General features: G+C 34.2%; 3 protein-coding genes across 6 annotated transcripts in view; 2 read left to right on the forward strand and 1 right to left on the reverse strand.

The window, feature by feature from the left end:
* Positions 1-474: 474 nt before the first annotated feature.
* Positions 475-15,063, reverse strand: LOC136341158 (uncharacterized). Of its 2 annotated transcripts, none has more exons than XM_066285826.1 (5): positions 14,748-15,063; positions 2,991-13,447; positions 2,480-2,698; positions 2,372-2,420; positions 475-909 (listed from the first exon to the last, which is right to left on the reverse strand). In XM_066285826.1, the coding sequence occupies exons 1-2, from the start codon at positions 14,929-14,931 to the stop codon at positions 12,927-12,929; spliced, it is 705 nt and encodes a 234-aa protein (XP_066141923.1). In that variant the 5' UTR covers positions 14,932-15,063; the 3' UTR covers positions 475-909; positions 2,372-2,420; positions 2,480-2,698; positions 2,991-12,926. The 2 variants fall into 2 exon arrangements, with proteins under 2 accessions (XP_066141923.1, XP_066141924.1); XM_066285827.1 differs by having other exon boundaries at positions 2,476-2,698.
* Positions 15,064-15,230: 167 nt separating this feature from the next.
* Positions 15,231-18,526, forward strand: Aos1 (activator of SUMO 1). Its single transcript, XM_066285825.1, has 5 exons — positions 15,231-15,809; positions 16,213-16,384; positions 16,615-16,871; positions 17,069-17,265; positions 18,100-18,526. The coding sequence occupies exons 1-5, from the start codon at positions 15,727-15,729 to the stop codon at positions 18,399-18,401; spliced, it is 1,011 nt and encodes a 336-aa protein (XP_066141922.1). The 5' UTR covers positions 15,231-15,726; the 3' UTR covers positions 18,402-18,526.
* A 1,198-nt stretch (positions 18,527-19,724) lies between these two features.
* The window catches only part of LOC136341155 (solute carrier family 2, facilitated glucose transporter member 3-like), a 32,085-nt gene continuing 26,006 nt past the window's right edge, over positions 19,725-25,803 (forward strand). The window contains exons 1-2 of one of the 3 annotated variants that reach the window (XM_066285816.1): positions 19,725-19,837; positions 20,695-21,006. In XM_066285816.1, the coding sequence (XP_066141913.1) occupies positions 20,779-21,006 (228 nt within the window). In that variant the 5' untranslated portion in view covers positions 19,725-19,837; positions 20,695-20,778. Of the gene's footprint in view, positions 19,937-20,694; positions 21,007-23,374; positions 23,489-25,803 lie in introns of those variants that run through there. The other 2 variants (XM_066285815.1, XM_066285821.1) reach the window with 2 other exon arrangements.

The following is a 25,803-nucleotide window of genomic DNA, read 5'->3' on the forward strand; positions in this document are numbered from 1 at the left end:
TAAACTTGAAAAAATGACTCGCTGGAGTGAAATTTGCCAATAGTAAAGAGGTGGGAGACCGAGGTTGATGTCGATTTTGAAACATTAGAAGCTTCCTACTACAAATAGAGCATATCCCTAGGAAAGGTGTGTCAACCTTAAAGACCATATTGAGAAATAATATGATGTTTTCCATTTTTTTTTTCTTTAAGCTTTTGATCAGGTAATTCTGGGCCTTGTAGTATCGGTTCGTACGTAAATCTTAAAATGCTAAAAACGACAAAATGATTAACTTCCAAAAACGACGATGAAGAAATCCCAGTAGAAAATAACCGAATAAATTAGATGATAGTATATTTTGAAATATTATTATATATTATGGAATGGCAAATGCCTCATCCCATCAAACAATAAAATTAAATCCAACCGTGTTACAAACCGAGTCTAAACGGCGCTGTTCTCCGTTTGTTTGGCTTGTAAAATAAACTATGGGGATTAAACAGTTTGACCACCCGCTGGCCAATTAAACTACTTCAGAAAGCGAGTTTATTTTTAACGTTGTCGGCCGTAAAATTTGTTACATTTCGACATAACCTTTGAGTTTTATAATGTTATAATAGCAACTCGACTTTTAAAATTTGCGTTTTGTGCTGCAGCCGGGGGACTCACACAACGACCCTGGATTTGCCATTGGAGTAGTTTTCACATTTCCGGATAGGTCTCCTTTGTGCATGTATAGTAAGAGCTGTTGCGTAGCAAGAGATTAGTCAGGTGAAAACTGCAAATTTCTAATGTGAAATCAGCTAGATTGCAATATTTAACTCTGTAGGAAATTGCGCTTCCTGTATTTAGCCGCATCCCACCATAGTTTCCTTAATCGTCATTTTTAAGTAATTGTGGCTCACCCTGTTCCTTTTTCGTTGTTCGGTACTAAAATTTAAAAAAAAACTCGATCCATCCTTTTTAACAGTCCAACATGCACACAAGAACATCATCCACATACATTAAAAGACCATTTTACTTGGAGTTATAATCCCACTTAGTTAATAACGAAATTCAAGAACTTCATGTTGTGACGTTTCTACTTATTTACGAAATGTTTACGAGATAACGACACGCATGAATTTCAAATAAAACGGGCGTAATTTTATAGAAGAATTTTGTCGTAAAAGTTTTTGTTTTTATGAGATGATATTAAGTATGCCGCGTGTATCGTAAATATGTGCATATTCGATATTCACGATTGCCAAGTAAATGAAAATGTTACTTTATGTGGTTGGATTAGGTACCGGAATAAAAAATGTGTATTTAAGGCCTAAAATGTAGCTAATATGGCGCTTAGATACTTTTGATTGTTCATATAAATGCACATAGCTTCAAAAGTTTTGCGTCCCGTCGATTCTCAGATACGCTATTATGCGACGCGAAAAATGCATGAAATGTCTATTTATTAATTAATTTCTATTTAAAACAAATTAGTTTGTGCCTTAAGCACTTTACCATTAAATGTTAAACGATAAAAACAACTTTTGAAGTTAAAAAAAAAATTAATAACCTATATTTCCACCCCTGGCCTCAATACAAGTTCAAAGACGTCGCCGTACGCGTTCGACAAGCTCCCAGATGGTCCTGGGAGGATTTCTTTGAAAGCTCTGGAAAGCACATCCCAAGGACGTTTTATAGGGTTCGTGTCAGTCGAGAAAGCGGGACACCCTAAACGGTCGATTCCTTCACTTGCAAGGCAGTCACTTACTGCCTGGTATGATGAAGAGTGGCATTGTCGTCCATGAAGACTGATCTATCACTCCTAGCCACGGTCTAATACATGGATTCAGAATGTCCCTCGTGTATCTATCGCTCGTCTTTCTCCCTTGAATATGAACTCAATCGGTGCGTCCGTCGGACATTATACCAGCTCAAAACTGGCACTCCTTCCGCACAAGGAAGCTCGGGACGAGCGAAAACTTTTGAAGCTACGCGTATTGCAACGAGTGTTTGTGAAGTGACGAGGGCACACCAAATGTGACAAAATATCCGACTTGTTCCGCTATACCTAATTTTGTTTTATTATAATTTTTTGTTGTTACGGTCACAAGTCGAGCGCACCTTGTAGATTCCCCAACTCTGTGCAAGTCTGGGACGCGTCGCACTTCTTGAAGGTGCCCCTTTTGAATTTAAGATATTCACGAATTCGGCTTACGCTTCTAAACAACATTTATGTTAATATTAACGAAAAATACGAGTGTAGTGACATGTTTGTGGATATGAGAAAGGCGTTTGACCGTGTCGATTGTGATGGGATCGTAGATGGGGAAATACTGCTGGAATTCATCACATCAACATCAACTTGCGGAAATTAATAACAATAATCCAAGTCGTTGAGAATACATACCTTCGTCACTTTTGTGATCGTAGAGTTCCAACGGCATGCAGGAAAAATCCTGTAAGAAATAGCCCCACAATCAGGATAGTTTATTTTTAATAGTTATTACTCACCCACCTTTTCACGTAGGCAATACTGAGCGTCCCTTTCAATTTAATAACGCCGGAACTAAATATTTATTCTGCTTTTCCGTATTCATGATGTCAGATGTTACTTTTCATTCTTCTCCCCAATTTAGTCCCACCGTAAATAAATGGACGTCGATTTTTTCTCATTTTTCTCGCAAGTCCTGCGAGCACTGTCAATGGCGTCCGTATACGTTCAAAGTAATGGCCTCTAGAAATTACAACATTAATCTCCGTCCGAGAGCCTGTCAGGTAAAATATCGGCCCGGCAATTTTGTTTTATTAAATTATACGAGTCGGACCATTTTTTATCTCTACGATGATGTCGACAAGGGCAGTAAACTGTATAGTTCCAATAGTAATGGGCCTATATTAATTTACTGATGAATTCCGTTGTTGGCCACATTGATTTTGAGTCGAAAAATAACTGATGTTCCGTCACGAAGTTTTTGTAATAATATTTAAAGAATGTTTTGTAATAATAACAGTTTTTTCATACGTACCAAGCACAATCACAATACCGGTTCGCAGGATACGGCACGGACATATAATATCACTTTTCATCAGGAAGCAATACGAGTATCAAACTTTTTCAACAGCCAAGCCTAAAAATTCAAATTATAAATTACCAATTAACTAATTCTTCTATTGTTTCTGAATACACTTACTTCTAAATGCGCCACTGACTCCAAGATCGGAGTATACACATCACAATTTCGAAGCATCAACTCATAGCCGCCACAAAAAATATCAAGGCAATACTGAAAGGGATTCAAAAATCTAAATGTCAAGGAAAAGGCCCGTCCTTGTCACTCACAATTGTGAAAACTTACAGATGCTTTTAGAAACGACGTACGCCACTGACTTTTGGTGGTACGCGCCTTCGGGGAATTTGCAGTTGAACGCGGCAATATTTGAAACTTGAATTCGCAGACTTACTTTTGTTTTTTATTTATGAATTCCACTGGCGGCCATTAATTGGCACTTGTGAAAACTCAAGAGTGAAAAGTCCAGCTATCCTGTGCAATGCGCTTTCCCAAATTAACCATGCAGCAGGCGCTGCACTCCTGACTCGGAGAGTAGAATGCTCCCTGGTAATTACGTCAATGTGACGTGCATTTATTTACCTCGCAATGAGTGATTAAAAAAAATCATGTAGGCGTTGAAATATCAGAGGCGTATCTAGGATAAACTCATCTTTTAATCTATTTTCAGTCAGATGTTGGATGTCAAATAGCGAATACTAAGTGACAAAAGCTTAAGCAACCTTGTCCGAGGTTTTTTTTTTAAATAATTACCCCTTACACGTCTCTGCTGTTTTGATAAGCCATTTTGATGTGATTCCCCAGGCAACGTTGCGGAAATACAGAATGGGTTCGCTGGTCGCACTGGAGGGCTGTTACCGGTCCGCCCATTTCAATGCAGTACAATACAATAAAGGGCTACAGCGAAATGTAACTGCTGCAATAGAAGACTGTAGCGTTGCTCTTTCCCTAATGCGCCTATTGAAAGGTCATAATTTGAAACTTTGCACAAAAATTGGCGTGGAACCAAAACAAGTGCTGCATTATTAAAACAAAAAAACGCCGCTGTTGAAACGTTGAAAAGAAAATGTTGAAACTTTGTAGCCCCATGAAGCCAGTTACACTACTAATAGTCTTGAGTATTGAATCTTATACTTTTAATTTTATTTTACGGTGAATCTTAAGAAGATGTAATAAGTTGATGATTTATTATGTAGCACTTTCAACTGGTCCCACTAAGGTAATGTGAAATTATCCTGTAGGTATAGCAAAAGCAGAGGCATACTGGTTTTAGCCGCGGATTGAGTAATAGACCGACAATAACAGGTGTGGGAAACAACTGTCTGAAAATTGTTGAAAAATTAAGCACTTCATCAAAAAAAAAATATTATTGCATTTCGAAAAAAATGCATTTAAATCAGTAATAACAGCGGTGTCTCAGGTTTTTTAATAAGTCAGAAAACATAAAATAGCGAAATGTCGCGTGTTTTTGGGTATAATCACTAAATCAAAATGCCACTGCTGCGTTCGGGCTACAAAATATTTCAGTGAAGCAATCTTCAACTCGGCACTAATTTAATTAACGGTGGGCTCATAAGGCGAACAAAGACTGATTAAAACCTAACGCTGCTAAAATTTAGCTTCCTAAATAAGGAGTTACAGTGCAGTCTCAATTTTCTTTCTTCTGTAATAAAGCCCTTAATGAAACTTTTAATTATGACTTCCCGCTTCAGCATAAATAAGTGGCGAAATTAATTAATGTACATCTAAAGCTACGCCGAAGAGAAGGGAGCGGGGGTTGGCACAAATTACTGTTACACCGCTGTTCATCTAATTAAAATTTAAGTTTCTCGTCGGTTGAATTATGAAAATTGTTTACATTTTTTAATAACGCAAAGTACAGAGATATCCACCTAAAGGAAGACACATAGCTTCAAAAAATTTTAGCAACTTACACTAAGTATATGTGTGCTGAAGGCTTGCAGGGATTTTCATGCATTACAACTATGAAGTCCTAATGGATTGTCTGAGAGCGAGTTCATCCTAACTTTTTTATAAGCAAAAAAAGTAGCGCCATGATTGGATGTCCAGAAAAAAACGGCAATACTTGAAAGCTTCAATGGGACACCACGTAGGTGAAATATAGAACATTTATCCTCTGTTTAGTGTTGGTTTCTAAAATTGTCGCTTTGGAACGCGCATATCCACAGTGCTATAAAATTCCAGTTGTTTTATAGCTTTTTTGGGAGAATTTTCCATTTCAGAATTGTTCGCATTTTCCTGATCCAAATTTCGTTAACGTATTGAGAAACAACACTCACAAAAAGTTAATTTTAGAAGATCTATCAAAGGCCGTCTTATTTGAACATTTTAAAAAAAATTTCGAAAATTTGCGCAAATTTACAAATGATTGTAATTTTTTAATGATCTCAATAATTGTTCCAAATCTTTCGACACTCGACTAGGATGGTAGAAACTCAATTTTCCTTTCTTAATCCGTTAACGAGAAATAGGCCCTGAAAAAAATAATGAAACTTTCAGTAGTGTTGTCTGAAAAAATGCCAAAAAGAGGCGTAAGACGAGCTGTATACTTACAATTGTTTAGAAGATCCACAGTATTCCCTAGTTCTTTAAAGAAAAAGTTTTTAAAATTAAATTTCTTTCCTCTTGCAGTTAATTGCATTCAACTTTATAGTTTTAATCAAATTGGTAATTACTGCATATATCGTAGTATAACTACATTTTATGTTTCATGGTCAAGATAAAATATATACCTAATCGTTATAGTCGTAAAATGTAAATGCCCGTATAAAACTATTCAAGTTCACAAGAAGTATAAAATTAAATTAATCGTCACTCACAATCAAACAACCTGTATACGATATGATTTATACTTAAAGGCGCGAAAGGCGGTCCGAAGGCGTTCCGGACGCGCCCACGTTCGTCCTGCGGAGCAGTAATTACGCCCCCACCCGTTACGGTCACGGTAAGCGGGAGCGTAGACACGCTACGGTGTCAAAGCATGTGTTAAAGGTGCGTGTAGCAGTGAATTGCACATCAGCAGCAAAGCAAAATACCACGACTGCTTTTTTTTGTCTTCACTGCATCTGGTGAATATCAATAGTTCTTGTCACCTGCGAATTAAGGCTGTCGGCAGCAATACCTAAATTATTAATGTATCATGTCTACTGTTCCATTAGGGGAAGGTTGCGTAATTTATTGCCCGCTCAACCAAACGTTGTTCATACATTCAGTTTCAAAAATATTCAGGAAAAATAGATTTTTTCTTATCTTTTTAGTTTCGCTTGAATTTACCTATAATCATGCAATTAAAAATAGCTGATATCAAAAAAATTTCTGGACTACAAGAATTATAAATTATTTTTTAGAAAAGGATCCTCGGTTTTCTTACTTCGAATTCCGATCCTCCCTTTTATTATAAATTGGGTGATCTTAGTGATGTACCTGAGCCGCGGGTAATATGTAAACATTAAATTTTGAATTTAAGGTGTATTATCAGAACCCACTAAACCGCCCAAAATTTGATGTAAAACCAAAGAAAAGGCCGTTTTAGGAAAGGATGATCTGGGCTGGCTCGATTCCTATCACCTGATTTTAAACTAATCAGGATTGTACGCAATAGTGTTACAGAAAAATCCGACCCAGTTCGTTGCAAAGGTATAGAAATATACCGAAAACGTATAAAATTCCATATAACTGTTAGTCTAATTAGACTTGATTGTCGTGCATCTCCATTGATTATTGTTTTAAAAACGTAAGATTCTATTCGAGGAAAGGAGAATGCCTGCATTATTTCATATAACAGAGTTTATTGCAAACCCTCACAAGTTCCTTTTTCCAGATCAAGAATACGATAAAAAACTATAAATTAAGCTGATATTCGTGTTACAAAAATAATACTAATCACAAAGGGGCTCTTTCTGAAAGGGCAACAATAAAAAACTACCCTTCTCGCGATAGGGGGCGCCGCGGGACGCAGTGACACAACATCTGCTGTGTGTAGTCCGCAAATTAATGTAATTTTTTCCAGATGTAATAATAAAAAATCATGGAATTAATTTGTCATGGAAAGACAGGCGGCAAACCAGACGCTTTTCTTTATTTCGGACCTTTTTTCATTGTTTGTCCTTTTGTTTAAGGTACTCCTGCTGCGAAAACAATTTTAATTGAGGACGGTCTTTTAACAAATTATAAGTATGTTTCCGTCTTTGCGTACTACAAAGGGAGTGTCCCGTCTTACGAAGAAGTTTAGCGGTGTCCAATAAAATAACGCCGTATGTTTAATAGAAACGAGTATATCTGTATATTATGCAAAATGTCTCTGAACGTGGTGCTATAAATTCAACAATTCTAGGCCCGAAAATATGATAAAAACTTCATATAAACATATGTTGAAAGGCTCTTGGTTTTCGATACACAACAAAGATAATCTTCGGGCCAAATGAAGTACACTCGATTTAATTGAACATAGCAATTGTAATCTAGATCGACAAAACAGAATGACACGAAAAAATATCAACAGACCTCCAACCGAGACCGAGATGCCCTTCTTCACTTTTATTAATTACAGTCTGATTTGATCGGCACCTCTTTGAAAGCAGATCCGAATTAACGTTGCTCGCACCCCCCACCGTTCAAGACTTTTATTTAATAATAGAAACCACTGTTGTAAGGAGTTAATGATTTGCACATTTATTATTATTACAGCCGAGCGCTCAATTTTATTCGAATGGAATTATGCCCTGGTCAACTCTTTGTTACGATTTAATTGGTTGGTGGTTCAAAAAGGGGCCGACTCTAATGATACATTTACCCCCAACTCTACTTTCTGTGATGTATCAAAGTGCAAGTTCTTTAAACTGTTGAAGAACTCGGTGAGAAGTCAAAGAAATTAAACTAATTGTAAGATCAATGGTCCCCACTGGGAATTACACTCTAATGTTGAAAAAGTTTCCATATTTTATTTGTGGATATATTCACTCATGCCCACTAACCCGAAAACGTTACCAGTTTCGAGTTGGTAGACGATCATCAGAAGCGGTAGACCTCAATGTACGACATCATTTGAGAATGAAAAATATATAAATAACTACATTGAGGGCTAATACAATGCCTCTATCAATAGTGAAATATACAATTTATATAATTGTAAGGAACATTTTAGTTTAAAATTATGTTCTGAATCATTGATTAAATTTACGAAACTGTTTTCACTAATACCCTGTACTGTTCTTCGCGATGACTTCTTGGGGCAATACTCAAAATCGAAAAGTTGTACTAACTCTAATAAGTATGACAGGAGATGACACCTCTATGTTGTCATGCTAAAATCTTGTCACTTTCATGCATAACATATCCAGTGCACAATTAAATGATGATGTTTGATAGTGAGGTTTCTAAAGTTTTCCCGTTATACTGATGCTATATTTTTAAGGAAAGGAAACATGCGAGTACTTTCATGTTCAACCTGTTGAGTGAGCATGAACATGGAAACATCGAAAATACCATATTAACATACAAGCTCCATGATATAATATATTAAAGCATGAAAGTTTACAAAACGAGGCACAAAAGAACGAATTGGCAATGGGGAATAAGACGCCAGTTTGAAATCCTTTGCCAAGGATAAGTGCGCCACTGCCCTTAAGAAACGTGTATCCTATATTAGTTTTTTATTGAGCTAAAATTGTTATAATCAAAATAAAAAATAATCATAATTTTAAATTGTCTATTAATTCCAAGATTATGAAAAGTTTTAGGGCACTTTTGGGAAATGTTTGACGGTTCTGTGCGTCATATTTCATTATTATGTTATTACTTTGCCGCCAGCAAGACAGGGCAAAAATAGCCTCATCAGTGCGGTAATAGAACTCGTAATTAAACTGCAAGCAGTTGGTTATGTAGCTATAATGGTTCCGAATTTTTAAAAATAAAAAGGTGCTCATTTCAAAAGGAGAATAATTTTCATCAGTATACAGGATATGCCAAATCAAGGGACAATTACTACTAGATGTAAAATTAACCGACACACACTTTTCCTTTTTGTTTAAAAATTTTTCGCTTGAGCTCAAAATTGGCATACTTTCGCATATACATATGCTTTTGTGATTTATTTATCGTTTTGTCTAAAAATCTGTTGTTATTAATATGTCCCTCAGATAATCGCAGTTGAGGCGTGAACCTCAGTCATAAATCACAGAAACAATAACTAAAATAGGGGATGGAAAATATAACTATCGTTATCTTGAAAGAATGTCCATTTTCGAATTTGTAATGGCTAAGGCTATTTTAGAAGAATACGAGCAATTTTACTAGTAGCAATCATATTACCGTACTACTATAATCACTTTATCCCTGTTGTGCTAGTTATGGTTCAAATGAAAAATTCAAATAGTAATTTTCATTCTTAAAAGGAAATACTGTCATAAAGGTCGCTCTACAGGAACATGTTAGAGTAGATAAAAATCTTTTATCGATATTCATTTCTGAAGAAATGTTATTCCAAAAAGTTCATTGATTAACTGTCAATTTAACCTTTAAGTTAACTTGCATTTGTGAAATTACTAAAATCCCTTTTCAACATAGACAGACACGCGCACACGGCCACAGCTAAATTATGGCGCAGGACCGGGTTTAGGCTCTCTTAAAATGTAATAAAAGACGATATGTGAGCTTATTATAAAACAATTTAAAAAATTAAAATTTAAAATATGAGAGTATCAATAAATCACAAACAATGAATAACATGTAGGTAGGTAGGTACAAAAGCAACGAAAATTAATCAGAATGCAACTCTGTAAAATGATGCATCACCTGTGTAGTCCAACACAGGAAACTATTTTTCTTACCTGCTGCCGATAAGGCATTTTGTTTATATTCGAAGGTACGCATATCCATATCCACACAATTACATTCACTTGGGTATTGATTGTTAGTATCTGCGAAGGTACGGTGTTTAAAATTAAATAACTTCTGAAAAATGCAAATAATTCTGTTACTTGATGCAACATGACCATTTCCTATCTGTAAATTAGCTGTAAACCTACAGCAAGGATTATTATTACTAGTCCTATTTGGATACCAGCTTTATTATGTAATTGCGTTGATTTATTATTTATCAAGTTATGAAAAATAAATTACAACTTTTTGTAAATTGGTAGCCATTATCAGTTTGTGCACATATGAGGTTCAGCAGTGGAAGGCGTTTTAATAGACTCATAAAAAACATTCACAATATACTACACGGTTTTGAATTTTGTAATTTAAGGGAGGTAGCAAAAAAAACCATTAAGGCAGAGTTAACAACCGAACATTTCTAACTTGACTTTTAAACAGACAATTATGCAGTCTAACCCTTTTCCATGCTTTATAACAGTCCACCCATTTCTCACTTAATTGCTTCACATTCCATGCTTAAAACCTACTACGACATGTAAAAAAGATAGATTCTTAGAAGTTGCATATTATACGTAATGTACCTCTTCATTAGTTTCAAGAGGAATTCATAAATCACAGCAAATCGGTTTATAACATTTATAAAAACTTCAAAAATCCTTACGAATCGATTAACTTCGGGTCATGACAATGGCAACATATAAAGAAGCATTAGGGTCTGTTGTAAATTTGAAAAAATGACCACCCATGAAATTTAAAAGGTTTAGTGGTATAAACAACCCCTGACTCGAATACATTGGAAAGTGTCACCTCCGCGATCAGTGACAAAAGGGAACAGGTCCACTGCCTATAAACCATTGTGCTAAAGTGTAAAAATCAGTTTCAGGAATGAATTTAGGGTCTATTCAGGGCGCGTCGTGGGTTTCTGGGAACGATTTAGGAAGTGGAGGCTTTCTCCTTGAATTTTTCGATTGACAAGCAATTTGTTTGCTGTTACATGTTAACTAAAACGCCTGACATTCAGACAATTTCGGTTCAATTTAGTGTATTGTTCTCGGACAGATGGAGGATACGAAACAATTAATATTGTTCTTCTGCCTAAACAAACCAAATCAAATGTTGACCAAGTTGAATTTATAAATATGTTAGATATTTCTAGATTTTACTCATCAGCAATAATGCTAATAGTTGGAGGATGCAAATTTCTTTACGGCATAAAAAAGTTTCTTTAGAACACCAGTCATTTGCAAATAAAAAACATTTTTCATTTTTGGGAATGACTGACTACTCTGTTCCAATACTTCCGCAAAAAACAACAGATGAATTCCATAAGCAGTTTATGAGTGAATAATATATAGATGCTTCTACTAGCCGCAGAAAAGCTGATGCTTTGGGTATACTGGACGTTGCAAAATTATGTTGAGAAAATTCTAAAGTAGATTTTACATGAAAAAATATTTAATAGTCTTATAAACATGGAACTGGAAATGGTTCTGCACCGAAATACAGAGTATTAAAATTCTTCTTGCTTTACAGGTCTAGAATATCTACGATATTTCGTTAAAATATGTATAAGACTTTTCAATAAAATCGTCAATTTAAAAATCTGAATGTAAACAATAATTTATATAAGTTAAGTTAATTACGTAGAAAATAATTTCTTCCGAATGCAACATAGACTTAAAAAAAAATTTTGTTTACCAAAGCAATAGCTTACCAATTTTTTCTTCAAAAATATTTAATAACGTGCTGCTACAGCACTACTGGTGAACTTGAAAACGCTTTTTTAAGAAAATTAAGCACTTTCTATAGTACTTTCGTAGCTTTATTTCCGACTCGGCTATAAATATGGCTGCGACAGAATATTTGCTACTTTTTCTCCCTGTAAAACAAATATCTATTTTTATAAATAAAATTTTCTGAAAAATCCACCGACCTCATAAAATATATTCACTATATGACGCACCCGTGCCCAACATCTCAAAAGATCAGATTGGCACCCGTTACCACACACCGAGCCATTGACAAACCGTTTTAGTCGTCACTAAACACATATAAAGCGCTCAACCACCAATTATCTGGTCAAAATCGCTGCAAAACTGTGCATATGCCCTTCGTACCACATACCGCACACAAGGGGCTGGCATGTGGGTCTTTTTAGGCCCGTGCCCCCTTAAGAGCGCGCTTTTTACGCCTGACCCCCTGATGTTGGCCCCCCAGAATGTTCGGAACGGCTGTTCGGGTCCGTTTTGTTTAAAGTCACAAATTTGAGCCCCCTTTTGTTGACAAACGGACGTCATGTCGCCGGGTCCTTAGAACGAACTCCGCGGGATTATTTGCCGTGAAATCGTTCGCTATGAGTGTATCCTGCTTGCCCAATAACAACAATGAAATAGGAGTGTATGGGTAGATATTAAATGAGACATTTTGAACCACCAGAAAAGAATTCACAAAAATCAATTTGTAGACGGGTCCTGTCAAATAAAAGCAAATTATTAGGTCTAAACATTTGATTTTAAATATAATTGAAAACCTGGAAATTATAGTCAATTTTCTGAATGTAATTTTCTTACCATTATATATATATATACATACATTTTTTTTATTTTCTATATTTGCATACTTTTTTGAAACGCCGTTATAGTCAATAAATATTCCGGAATAAATTAACCAAATTGGTCATGTACACACATTACAAAATTGGGGAATAAAAAATAAACTACAATATATGAAGTTTGACGAATACGCGAGACTAAGTATGCATTTTCATATCAAGGAAGATCATTCGTCATTTTTGTCCTGGACATGTGGCACGCAGAACGTCTTTAAAACATGATACATCCGAAATAATACTTAGTAGATTATTAATTTTCAGCGGGAAATACTAATTTTAACACCCATTGCTCGAGATCCAGAAAATAACCAATATTAAAATTAACAACCAATGTGTTTATGCGTTTACATTGAGATATCGATATCGTTACACACAACTTTGATGCGTTATTCGCATTCAGTTAAAATCGGTTTATGTTGAAGTGGACTCGATACAAACTGTTGCTTATAACGCTTGAGAGTATCTAAAAATTCTATTTGAACATCAAGCTTGCACTCATCTGGTAAACCTTTAAAATAGGGTAACAAGCTAAGAAGGAAATGTTTGTCAGGGTCATCAACTTCTTCTTGATCTGTCTTTTGTTGGAAAAATTTTGTTAGTGTTTGAATAAGATGTTGATGTTCATCTGAGGCTGGTGATTGTTTTTTCCTCTTCTGACTCAATGAATGCTGAGTGACACTTGTAATTTCTTCTTCTGTGTCTCGTAATGAGAATTCCCCCTCATTGACCGTTTCTTCCTCTTGAGGTTTAGTTTCACATATTGGTAATAAAAACTGAAGTTGTTTGAAATACATATACTCTTTTCTTCCAGTTTCTGCACTGGAACCTGATTTAGTTTTTTTCATTTTTGCCAGTTCTCTCCTAAAACAGTCTCTAAAACTTTTCCATTTTCTTTGCATATCAAAAGCTAAAACAATATAGAAGTAGAACAGCAAAAATACCTTAAATAATATCATAAAAAATTTAACAAATATTAAAAATAATGGTGAGATAACACTTCAAAGAGTAAAATACAATAGTTATTTGCCTAACAAGGAGGCAAAATGACTGAACATCCCAAACTTGTCTTAGAATTACTTATCCTAAATATACAGTGGAACATTTTTCTATTAGTAAGAAATGAAACCAATAACATAACAAATGATATTTCAAAAAATTATGAATCTGCAAAGTTAAAAATGCATTCATATGCATAAAGCATTGCCACGAAACCCATTTTTTCAGGATTTGTAAACATGTTTTTCATATTCTTGGTTTTTTTTTTGTACAACAGCAATTATTATCAAATTATCAGTAACAGCACAATAGTCAAAAGAAATAAGCAGAAATTTGAAAGAGCTAAGGAGCATTCAAAAAGTTCCTATAATGTTCTTCCTTCAATAAAATCTAAGGTTTCGTCATATAGGGGAGATACTTAAACTTGTTCATACTGCTATTTAATACAGTATGCCAAAATTGCAACATCTTGTTTTGGAGTAGCATGTATGCCACAGGAGTGAGAAATCTTGCTATAATTGATGGAATTATGAAATTAAAAGTTTGACTACAAAATTGTTAGTCAGAAATTAGTCTGGAAATAACCAGAAAACTTGTTGAATCGAAGCCCAGAAAGCTTCAAACAATCATTAACACTAAAAGCATGCATATAAAATATTAATTCTACTAATTATTGCTAATTCAAATTAAATTAGATTTGTTGTATGTATTACATGTGTACGAATACTTTTTTACCCACTGTACTTGGAACAAATCTTGGAGAACAGCACACTGAAAACTGATCCACAAGTACGAAGATTTCAGCGACACTTGTAAACTGAATATTCGGTATATAATAAGCATTCACTTAAGAAGCATATAAGTCCTCAGTTATTTTTTTTAGATTTGTGAACGTTTAAAACAATAATTGAATAGTTTTTCCTGATAAACTGCTTAAAAAACTGCCAAAATATTGAATAAACCTCCATATAAACGCGCTGCTTTCGCACAAAAACAGCTGAACGTGACAGACAAGTTTGCGACCTCTTGTGGTGCAACGATGAACATCTCTTATTGGTTTTTTTTTGACACACACATGTAGTTACATTACCGTTAGCGTTTGCTTTCACGATTAGCTACTGAGCACTGTATAGTATTAACTCAGTTTGTTACATTTCCTTTCATGGGGGGTCTTGAGAAATATACCTTTTAACAGGATACAGTAGACTTACCTGCTTTATTTTTATCTGAAGAACTCATTATTTCGAAAGTTGGAACAAACTTGATGCATATTTCCTCCCATGCTCTTCCTCTCAGTAATTTGTTGCTGTATTCAGTAGATCTTGAATCCCAAATAGCAGGCCTGTGCTCAATTTCTATTAAAAATCTGTCGGGATCGAAATTTGTCTTTGACATTTCTACTCGTTCCTAAGTACCACTCAGTACGATCGATAACGGTATTCAAATTTGAAATGAATGTGGAAAAATGAAACTAGTGGTCATAGATGAGAAACAATATGTATATTTGCTGTTTACGTTTCAGCATACAGCGACCGAGTGGCGCCACTCGGTGGCTTTATGGTGCGACTGCGCGCGATTCGACATTCGATGAAATTGTCCGCATATACTATACCGATTTACTAAAAATCTCGACTTACCAATACAGATGTTATTGCTCGTATAAATTATGGACAGTAACCGTTGTTAAATGAATATGGTTTTAAAACAAACTTTAACGTTCCTTTTCCAATAGTTCATTAATTGTTAGGAAAAAAAAAGTACGGACATTTTGAGCAGTGATATGTGATTTGTCACAGCCGCTTATAGCTTCCGGTCTGGGCCTGTTCTGACTAACTGCCCTCCTTCAAAGCATAGTGTAACAAGTAATTTATTGTACTAAATTTACCCGCACTCATATAGAGAATATAGTAAGTTTGCGCAATTTGTAATAAAAAATCATCCAATGCTGGATAATACAAGAAATTTAGGTTAGTTCAAGTAATGAACGCCATTGATGGCATGCTGAGATTTTGAATAACTTGGAACCGAATTAGGTATAGTAGTAGCGGCTTTAGTGTAGTGAGGTTAGAATTCTCTTTAGGAATTGGATTGTTTGTTGGGGCTTCTCTTCTACAACTTTCTTAGTGTATACCATTTACACAGATTCCTATTTTACTATAGATTTGAGTTTTGATAGCATAGAAAAGAATCATGAGTGAAAAACAGCTTTCGGCTGTGGAAACCGAATTGTATGATCGCCAAATTCGTTTATGGGGAATTGAATCGCAAGAACGGTAAGTAATGCCGCTGCCTAGAAGCACATTTGACCTTTTCCTTTAAAAAAATATCCTATATTTGCTAAAAATCATGTTTATTGTTAATTTCTCACTGAATTTTTGTCTTGTAACAATAAATATTTTCCTGTTGTAAATAAGCTCAAAACAGCATTAAAACTACTTCGGAAAGTTACTTTGGTTAATTTAAGTTAATTTAATCACAAGTGATTTCCAGTATATTAACTTATTTTAAATTTAAAATGTATGAAGTTGTTAGCTCTTCTTAGATTTAACAATTTCTTAGATTCTAAATAAAATGAACATTTAGATTCTTGAGGTTACTATTCTGGAAGTCGAATTTAGGACACAATATACAATGCCATAGTCAAATTTTATTGCAATTACCCATCCTATTTTTCAGATTGCGAGCAGCCAACATTTTGTTGATAGGAGTCAGAGGCTTAGGTTCTGAAATAGCTAAAAACATTCTTTTGTCGGGAATTAATTCTTTGGTTATATTAGATGATGGTGAAGTTACTGAAGAGGAACAAATTAAAAATTTTTTAATTAACAGAGACAGTGTTGGAAAACAGGTAAGAGTATGTTTAATAAAGACAATTTCACATACTTTTAAAATCTTAATAACAATAGTTAGTAAAATAATTGGTAATATGGTATTTGTTGAAAAACCTCTGTACATATAGTTAATATAAAAGCTTGTTTTACATAGTATCCTATTCCTTGTAAAAGATGTAGAACCATTTTTAAAACATATATTAAGACTATTTAGAACTATGTATACATTTAATTTATTCATCCCTAGATTGCAAAAGAAGTACTTATCAAAGCCCAAGCACTCAATCCTTTGGTGAAAATCACAGCAGACACATCAGATCCTGCAACAAAAGATGTAAAATTCTTTGAGGCATTTACAATAATTGTAGCCACACGAATTAAAACGGATTTCCTATTAAAGCTGGATAAAATATGCAGATCCAGTAATGTCAAGTTAATATTTGGAGATGTCCTGGGTACTTTTGGTTATTCAGTCTCCGATTTTCTGGAACATGATTATTATATGTAATGTATATGCACTTCTATCTATACACTGGGAGTTTCTAAGGTGGTTTCCTCCTAAGTTATGCACAACCCTTAAAAACATCAAATTACCATAAGTAGTTGAATCAAATGTGAAAATTAAAGAGAATCACTTTCAACAAACACTAAGTATATTGCATGTTATCGTCTTTGCTAAGGGCATTTTAAAAACATTTTAGAGATCAATTAAAGTTAATTGGTAAAAAACGAAACCATGATGGAACAGAATCAAAACCTGAAAAAGAGACAATTAGAGTGAAAGGCCAGATTGTTTACCCTGAAATAAACAAAGTTATAATTTTGCCCAATACTAAACAGAGTGTGGATCACATTAAGAAGGTGAAGAGAAGGAATGACTATTTTTTTTTGATGTTAGGTAAGTTTGAAGCTGGTCTGTTTGCACTAAATCACTTACTAACTACTCTATTCAAATCATAGCCAATCTGTTATTATCCAGCATTTTTGAATGATAAAAAGAAGCAGGAATGTTGGAATGTACAATATTTTGTAATAAAACATTGCTTTTGGATTTGTAATGTAAGGTTACGAATGATATTACATCAACTTTGATGTCCAAAAAAAGAGAAAAAAAATTATGATATCCTACAAATATACACAATTCAGTTTTTGTGAATTAAGAAATTATATTTATAACAATAAAATCTCAAGCCAGGTAACTGGTAGTTTGCTGTTAGTGGTTCTGAAGTTGGTTTCTTTCAATCTTGTTTCAGCTACAAATATTTATGCTAGCTGCTGAGATGTGAATTCAGCTGCCTTTCACAAATCTAATACTTTTGCCAAGATTAAGTCTTGTTTCCCTAGTAAGCAAACTTTCATTGATTCATAATGTGTTCTCTTAAGGTCTTTCCCACCAAAGCAGTATTTCGCGCACTACATATAAAAGTACCAATATTATTATCCCCTAAAAATATTGTCATTGCCATTGCTATTGTTCGTATGGATTTTACTAAGTTTGTGTACTATTTGAGGGGCGTATTAGTGTTAAATGCAGTTGTGAAGAAATGAAAATTGAAAGTTTGATGTTACTAATTTCATCCAGCACGAATTGCTACCCTGTATATTATTAATTAATCTAATTAATTTTGTTATTATTAATTACTAGAGCGTAGTATAATTTATAAATTAATCCAGGTTAGTTTATTAATTGTGTTAAGAAACTAACTAGAAACATATTTCATTTTAATTTTAGTTCTCCTCGAATTCCGAAACCGTCAAAATCGCAATCCTGAAATATCGAACAAAGAAAAAGACATTAGTCTTTTACAAGAAATAAAAGCAGAAGTCCTCGATTTATATGGTTTTGATCATAACAAACTAAAGAATGAGCTGTTCGAGTTAGTCTTTGGAGAAATCGTTCCTGTTTGTGCAGTACTGGGAGGAGTCATTGCCCAAGAAGTAATTAAAGGTGTCTCGCAGAAGGAGGTGCCGATAAATAACATATTTTTGTTTGATCCTTTAACATTTTGTGGGAAAGAAGAAACGATTGCTTAAATGCAAATATCTTTAAAAAGGTCACACATGTCATCCGTTACTTCTAAGTTTTTATAATTTAAATTTGTCAGTTTCATTGAATTGTGCGTAGTAAAATGTCAGTATCAATAAATAATTTTTTTTTACTGCCTTAATTATTTGCTCCTTAATCCTTCCGAAACTGAAACAGTTGAAATCACATTGTAGGTCAAATTAGAAAAAAGTTGAAAAGGTTTTATTCGCAATGGATTCCTTAATCAATTAGTACGAAGGTTCGTAGGTATAAGGTTGATTAAATCAGCTTTTCGTTTATAGAAAAACGGCCGACGTTACTACTGTATTTTTAGTCTTTATCAAGGCTGGAACAGTACACTGCGGTATATTACATAATTTTGATAAAAGTTTACACAATGACAATCCGAAAATTAAAACAGTATGATTTATTAGAACTCCAATAATTTTCTATGCACGATTTTTGCGATTTTTATTACGATAATCATTTAATTGGTTTGACTGATGCTTATATCTTAATAACATTCACGAGATTATGTAACTTTGTAACAATATATTATACGAACAAAAGTTTATAATTGAAGTCAAGAATCAGTCAGGGTAGGTCGGAACTATTATGATGTAGTAGAAATCTGATACTTTCAGTTTTTCGACACAATTGTTTTGCAACTGTGCTTATAACTCATCGTCTTGAACTTTCTATCAGTCTGTAAGCGGTAAAGGGGTGCAAAATATAGAATTAAAAAATTGTAAAAAGGAACGAAAACGTTTGTCCCATAAGGCAAAGTAAATGTCCCCTGATGGCTTGAATAGGACACCATCATTATTTTCCCTAATGGCACATGCAGTTCCCGAAAGACCGCTTGTATAATTAATTTATCGCTAGTGGTTGGAAAATACTTTTGAAGCTCGAATTGATTTTATTTGGAAGATTTAAAATTTACTTTCGCCGTTGTTTTTTTAAGATGACTGTCTAATTGTTTAAGTAATAAATTACACTGCATAAGCACTAAGATTTTAATAACCGCAGAGAAACGGTGATTGATATGCCTATTTTCAGTCCTTGTACTTTTTGAAGAAACAAAATATTTTCCCAATTCATTGCCAAAGTTACACAAACGCACCTCCGAACTTAAAATATCACAATTTAATGGAAAACAAGTAGGCATAGAGGTAAATACAATACTTTCGTTAACGTACGCTGCTAAAGATTGGGGGAGCGTCGAATATGACGTAACAGTCAGTGGTTTAAAAATAAATTAGATCTCGTGGACGTCCCGACGTCGATTTCGACGCCAACCAAAACTTGTGTCTTTGAGGGGTCATTCAGTTGTTTTTCTGAAAGAATATGCAGTTATTGTTCTGCCGTAAACTTTGAAGAATATTGCTGAAATAATTCGCGATTGCACTAATTCTTGGAATAAAAATTTTAAAGGGCGCAACAGGTACTAGTCCCTGTGTTGCATAACATTTGTTCGCTTAAAACCCGTGCGTCATTGTGATAATTTCATGTTTTTAGTGAAAGTATTAATAAGTTAAACTAGGTATGAAATTAGCAATCTTAGATTTAATAATTAAACTTATTTAATGTTTAAAAGAGAATCGGTGAGTTTTTGTCTAGCCCCTACTAAATTTTTCGGGATATTAAATTGCAGTTACTCAGTATTTCGTTGTATTTGAATTTTCTGAACTATGAAAGTACATAATACATTTATTTACAACCATTTATGCAGGTAATGATGATATTCTTAAGTTTTTTCTATGGTGGCAAGTCTCTGATTTCTGGCCTTACTTTCCACGTGGAGCACATCTCTTTCCACCTGGACGGGCTTTAAACGATGCTTTAAAAGCGCCATCAGATCCATGGAATGGGTCCATAAAAAGATCGAACACCAAACTGACCTTCTAATATGTTTTAAAGTCCACTTTATACTTTTGAACTAAATTAAATATCGATATGATTTTTGTTGGATACACGATGTCCGGGATAAGTCAGTTGAATTAGAAAAAAATGCTATGAAGAGAGCAATATATGGATGGCGGCTTTTAAGCTTCACAAGAAAGTTGTCGAAACTGCCTTATAGTCGTCGGAAAAAATACAATTTCTTATTGAACGTTTTGTTTCCGATATATCATCACCTTTATTTTTTTTATACATATTCAAAGAAAATACTTCTAGTGTTAGACAGAGTCTTTGTGTCCATATAATAATAGGCATCTGCGGTGGTACTAATTTGTACCTATATGAAGCCTTGAATATAAAAAATAGATTTTTTAATACTTTTTTCTTCTTTTTTTTCAGTTTTTCGTCACCATTCCTTACTAGAGTGGATATTCTTAAAATACAGAGTATTTTTTTCAACGAGATCAGAAAAGCTAGTTTCCAATGTCGATTCCATTCGCTGACATGGACGATGACGATGGTGTCGGTTTCGTCGCGGAAAGTCATTATTTGAAAAGTCCTACCGTAGCTGAACAACAGGCTATGAGACTCTTACAAGTCCCTGGCAGGGATGGGAGAGATGGGAGTTTATCGTCGAGTGTAAGTGATTTGGATGTTCCGATCTATTCATCGGAGAACCTAACAACGACCCCTAGGAGAGAAGTACAGTCGGTAAGTTGGTTCTCTTTAAAAATGTTTTCTCATAATATTTACGCATGTAAATGTCTCAAGGGTGGTTTGTGGAATTGGTGGTATTATGATATTTGAGATGAGAAAGCCTATAGACCTGACCTCGGCCTAACGTTGATGGTATTTAATTAAAATTTAGTTTGATATCACACCATCAATTATTTAAGTATAGACTACAGAAAAGTTCGAAATTTTTGATAAGTCAGTCAAGGAAAGCCACGAGTCTAAATATGGCCATCTAAAGCAACAATGTGACAGAAATATTTCAAAAATTGTGTAACAAACAATCCAAAAAAAATTTGGCACTCAATAAAAATTTCGAATTTTTAGCATTAACGCACAAGTATAGTGGTTTTACCGCACGAATTTGTGGGCTAAAGGCAGCAATTTATCGCACACCACAGATGCAATTCAAACTGATGTGTATCCAAGTTTTTTAGAGGCACTTTACTATGACATGCCGGTTATATTGTTTAAAGTCATTGAATAACAAAATATTTTTCATTATCTAGGTAGTAAAAAAAATCTGACCCGTATCATAAAATAAGCCTTTTTTCCGCGAAATAGCAAACCCGGCGTCTAATTGTTTATAGTATTTGTAGAAGCTTCTCGTTAACTAGTTTTGGAGCAATCTCCTATATACCGAATATTCTGTTAAATTAACACCGTGTTATAGCGCCACAAGTGGTACTTACGTATTTATAATGCAAACAGTCACGTTCCGTGAGTAAAAGTGCACACGTGATAATAAAAATAAATATTATCAGAACACGACACGATATTAAGCTCTGGCGGAAAAAAGGGGTGTGTAAATGATAATGGATACTTACTGAGTGTTAAATACTTGGGGTATTTAGTAATTGAAAAAATAAAATAGCTGGCTTCAGTACCAGCCATAACATATCGGTTCAAAAAATCAAAGTATATTAAATCTCCTATATATTTTACGTGGCTTAAAAATAATAAACTGTGGATATGCGGTTAATAAGCGTATCCTTGATAAGCATGACAATCATGGCTAATCAGCCATGAGTCGCCTTAGCACCTAACAGTTTGGATTGCTGGACAATGGTTCCTTTTAGTTATTGCCGGTGACGCGGCCAGCAATTAAAATCGGATATTCAATAAATAAAATTAATGTCTTCTTAACATAAATTGTTGATGCAGTATCGGGATACACTAACATATTTAATATTAACAAAAAAAAAAAGGAAAAATACTAAACAATGAGATTAGTAGATTTTAATATTTTTATATTAAATGTGTTTACATTTTGGTTATTAAAACATCGTAAAAAATCGTAATAAGATATGGGATAGTAGCATCTCAGCAGTGGGTTTCCTTTTTAATTGAAGTACACGTATTTGGAATCAAGCCACATGAATTTTCGGATGGGTTAAATTATTATAAACATTTCTTGAACTTATTTGAATAGATTGATGAACTACCAAGACTTTTTGTTTGACAATTTTTTTTCTTCAAAGAAACTGTGAAATTTAGTTTGATCTCTCACGTTTCGTTACTTGTGCAGCTATCGATTCGATTTTTTTTTAATAATGTAAACCTATTGTTTCAACACTCAAAAAAAAAACATACATAAGAAAAAAATGTCAAGAAATGTATGTAGCGATGTCCAAATCATGTCTTGCGAAGAGGTCTCGAGTATTTATTGTTGGACATGAACTTGTGTAAATCTATAAGATGTTATTAATTGTCAAGCAGGAAGATTTTGGCAATTTGTTCAGTTGATATAATTCTTCTATTTTATTTCCACATATCTTCGACATTCGCTTTTATATTGCGACTGGTAGAAAAGTGCCTTGTTTTACTCATATCGATCTCATGGGTTTTCGTATTGATTTTGGCGACCCAACACCCGCTGCAGTACCAAATTTACAGATGTTTCTCGTTTAGAGTTTTTTTCCCGATGGCAATTTTCATTTGCAATCATAAAATTGTTCATAACGAAATATTGGAATGCGGCATGTTTAACTAAAAAAAGATAGTCGGGACGTTATCCGGACCTTACTCACTAAGGAAAAAAAACGAACTAAAAATACTTTTATGAATTTCTAGATGAAAATTTATAAAAAATGCAGCCTCAGCAATCTAAGCGCAAAAAAACTGCTTGTACGTCCTATAACATTATTTCCTTATTTAGCTCTCTCGTTTCAGTTTTTTATTCCCGACCGAAGGTCATTGCCATTAAATAAAAAATTTCAATTAGAAATTGCCTTTGGTTAGATTAGGAATATCTATACGTAATCTTATCATAATGATCTTATTTTTGAATATATTTCGGTATAACTTTGATCATTTCGGCAATAATTGCTTACTTATGAAGTGAGCAACTCTGTGATGTACAATGGCTGGTGTTTTTGGGAGTTCCAGTAGCATTTTTTTTTATCCCAGAAGGAAAAGTGTTTCGGCTTCCATAAAATCTGCAGTTCAGGAATTGCGTAAGGTCAGTACAAGCTTTTATTGTTGTGGCGGAAGTGAATTCAAATTTATGTAAATATTGAATCTCTGCGTTGAGAACTATCGGTTTTTAGACGCTAAATTGATTTCAATTTAAAACGTTTTAAATTACCTAGTACACACCTAATGGGTGCGTCGTTATAATAACATTGGGAAAATACGTAGGTATACCATGTCCTTAAGTGTCTAGCTCTGCATTTAAGCAATATCGGTTAAATTCCACTGTAATTTAAATTTAGTTATGTAGGCACTTACATACATACACTATACATACATATAACACGTCAATGGGTGTTTCAAAAGCCACGGGCAACTGTTGCTATTTTCTGGAGGTTGGGACAAAAAGTTGGTTAAATTTGAATAATTTCTAATTTTTGAAGGCTTGCAAATATACTGTTTGAAGCTTTGCCAAGTGCATTTTTACTTTTGGGAAGTTGAAGGAAATAAAATAAATAAAAAAATTAGTTTACATTTCAAAACACGCAAGTTTAGTATGAAAATGTATAATAATAAAGTGATTATAAAAATAATAAATATAATAGTATATAATAAATTGTAAAGTAATTTTGATAAACAAATAGTAAATGAGAAAATTTTAAACACTTTTCTGGATAAAATACATAATTTTAAACCCATAGAGGTATGTAGACTAATATTATAAATAAACTATCTCATTAATTTGGGCGTCACGCGCTGCACTGGAGGGGTCAAGAGTATCACCTAATACAGAGGCAAACTAAAACTATATTTACTATTCAACGGGTTATATTAGACGATGGTACCGATTATTCTCGATTGAATCAAATAGAACCCATTTAATTTTGATGTGCCATTTATCTCGTTTTCGTCCTTTTGTCCCTTAGAGAACATACTGATCTCACCTCTGGCGCACTCCGTATCGAAAAAAGGTGTGGAAAAACGATATAAACTACGACCTCCAAACCATCGGGTCCAAGTCACAATCACGTAGTACCACCAAGTAGTAGTTTTTCTTTTAGTTTTCGAACTTGCGGAAATCTCGTAGTACACACGGTTACTATTTTTCGGGTTTAATCAGAGAAATCTTGACGACTTGAAAAATTACTAAGTCGGTTAAAACGGCTCAAAGTGTAGTTCAATAAAGAATATTTCAAACTTAATCTATTTTTTTGTAGAAAATGTATCTTTAATCCAGTTAAAAAATGGCTTCATATCTCAGCAACCACAAAACGATCCAATATTTTTCAAATATGTTTGTGTAATTAAGCCTTGGACACGCCTCAAAGACAAACCTTAGACAGACCTTAGGTAGATGCGTTATTCATATTAATCCATGCTAAGAGACCGAAGATTTAAATCTGGAGAATATATATTTTTCCTAAGAATTACATCATTCGCACGTCATTGCTGTGATTCCGCCAGTGACGTACTTCTCACGTTCAAGACTCTGCCCCAGAATATAGGAGTCACGTGCATCTAGTGTCGAAGATCTACGGAGGGCTGATAAGAAATATGTGGAACAGTCCAATTTCAAGGAAAAGCCTGTACATATTTTTAACGTCTATTGACAACACCGCAAACACAGTTATTTATGAATATATATGAAAGTCGTTTCGATTTCGATATTCCTGGGCGATAGCATGAATGACGTCCGCGGGTCTGCGGTGCCAACACCCATCACGCCAACCAATCACAACGCTCCGTGTTGGCAAACCTCTAATCGATAGTTAAGCCACAGTTGAATTAAGTGACGTTCTTACGAAACTGGATCATCATATGTCTCTTTGTCACTCATTATTGAACTGTTATACTTCCAAATAGGACTACCGATGAAAAATATATGACTAAGACGACTAGCAGAAACCACAGGCGTCAGCGTTGAGGAGGACGCTTAATTTACACAAAGTTTATAGATAAGAGTATCCACAGACAGACGTCTAATCCTATAATCCGACTGATAAAGCAAAAATTTTCTGTTTGAACTTGAACAATAAAGCATGATCACATTTGAACAATGGGAGGTGTGTGCTTACGAACACACACACACACACACACACAAACCAACAAATCCACGTGATGATGACGTCAGGCTATTGCAGGGCCGTGCTGAAAGTAAAAGAAAAAATGTAGGTGTTGAAATGTTTGACGCATGATCAGTTCATCTGTTAATCTGTAGTTAATTAGCTATTTAGTACTAAATAGCTATAGGTAGGTGCCGCACAGTGAAAATCCTTAAGTGAAAAATCCTTTAGGGTGAATGGAAACGAGTCAAAATGATTTTTTATTTTTATATATTATACAGTATTAGTTCTCCGCAGCGCA

The sequence above is a fragment of the Euwallacea fornicatus genome, chromosome 9, assembly GCF_040115645.1.
Source record: "Euwallacea fornicatus isolate EFF26 chromosome 9, ASM4011564v1, whole genome shotgun sequence".
Taxonomy (NCBI): Eukaryota; Metazoa; Arthropoda; class Insecta; order Coleoptera; family Curculionidae; genus Euwallacea; species Euwallacea fornicatus.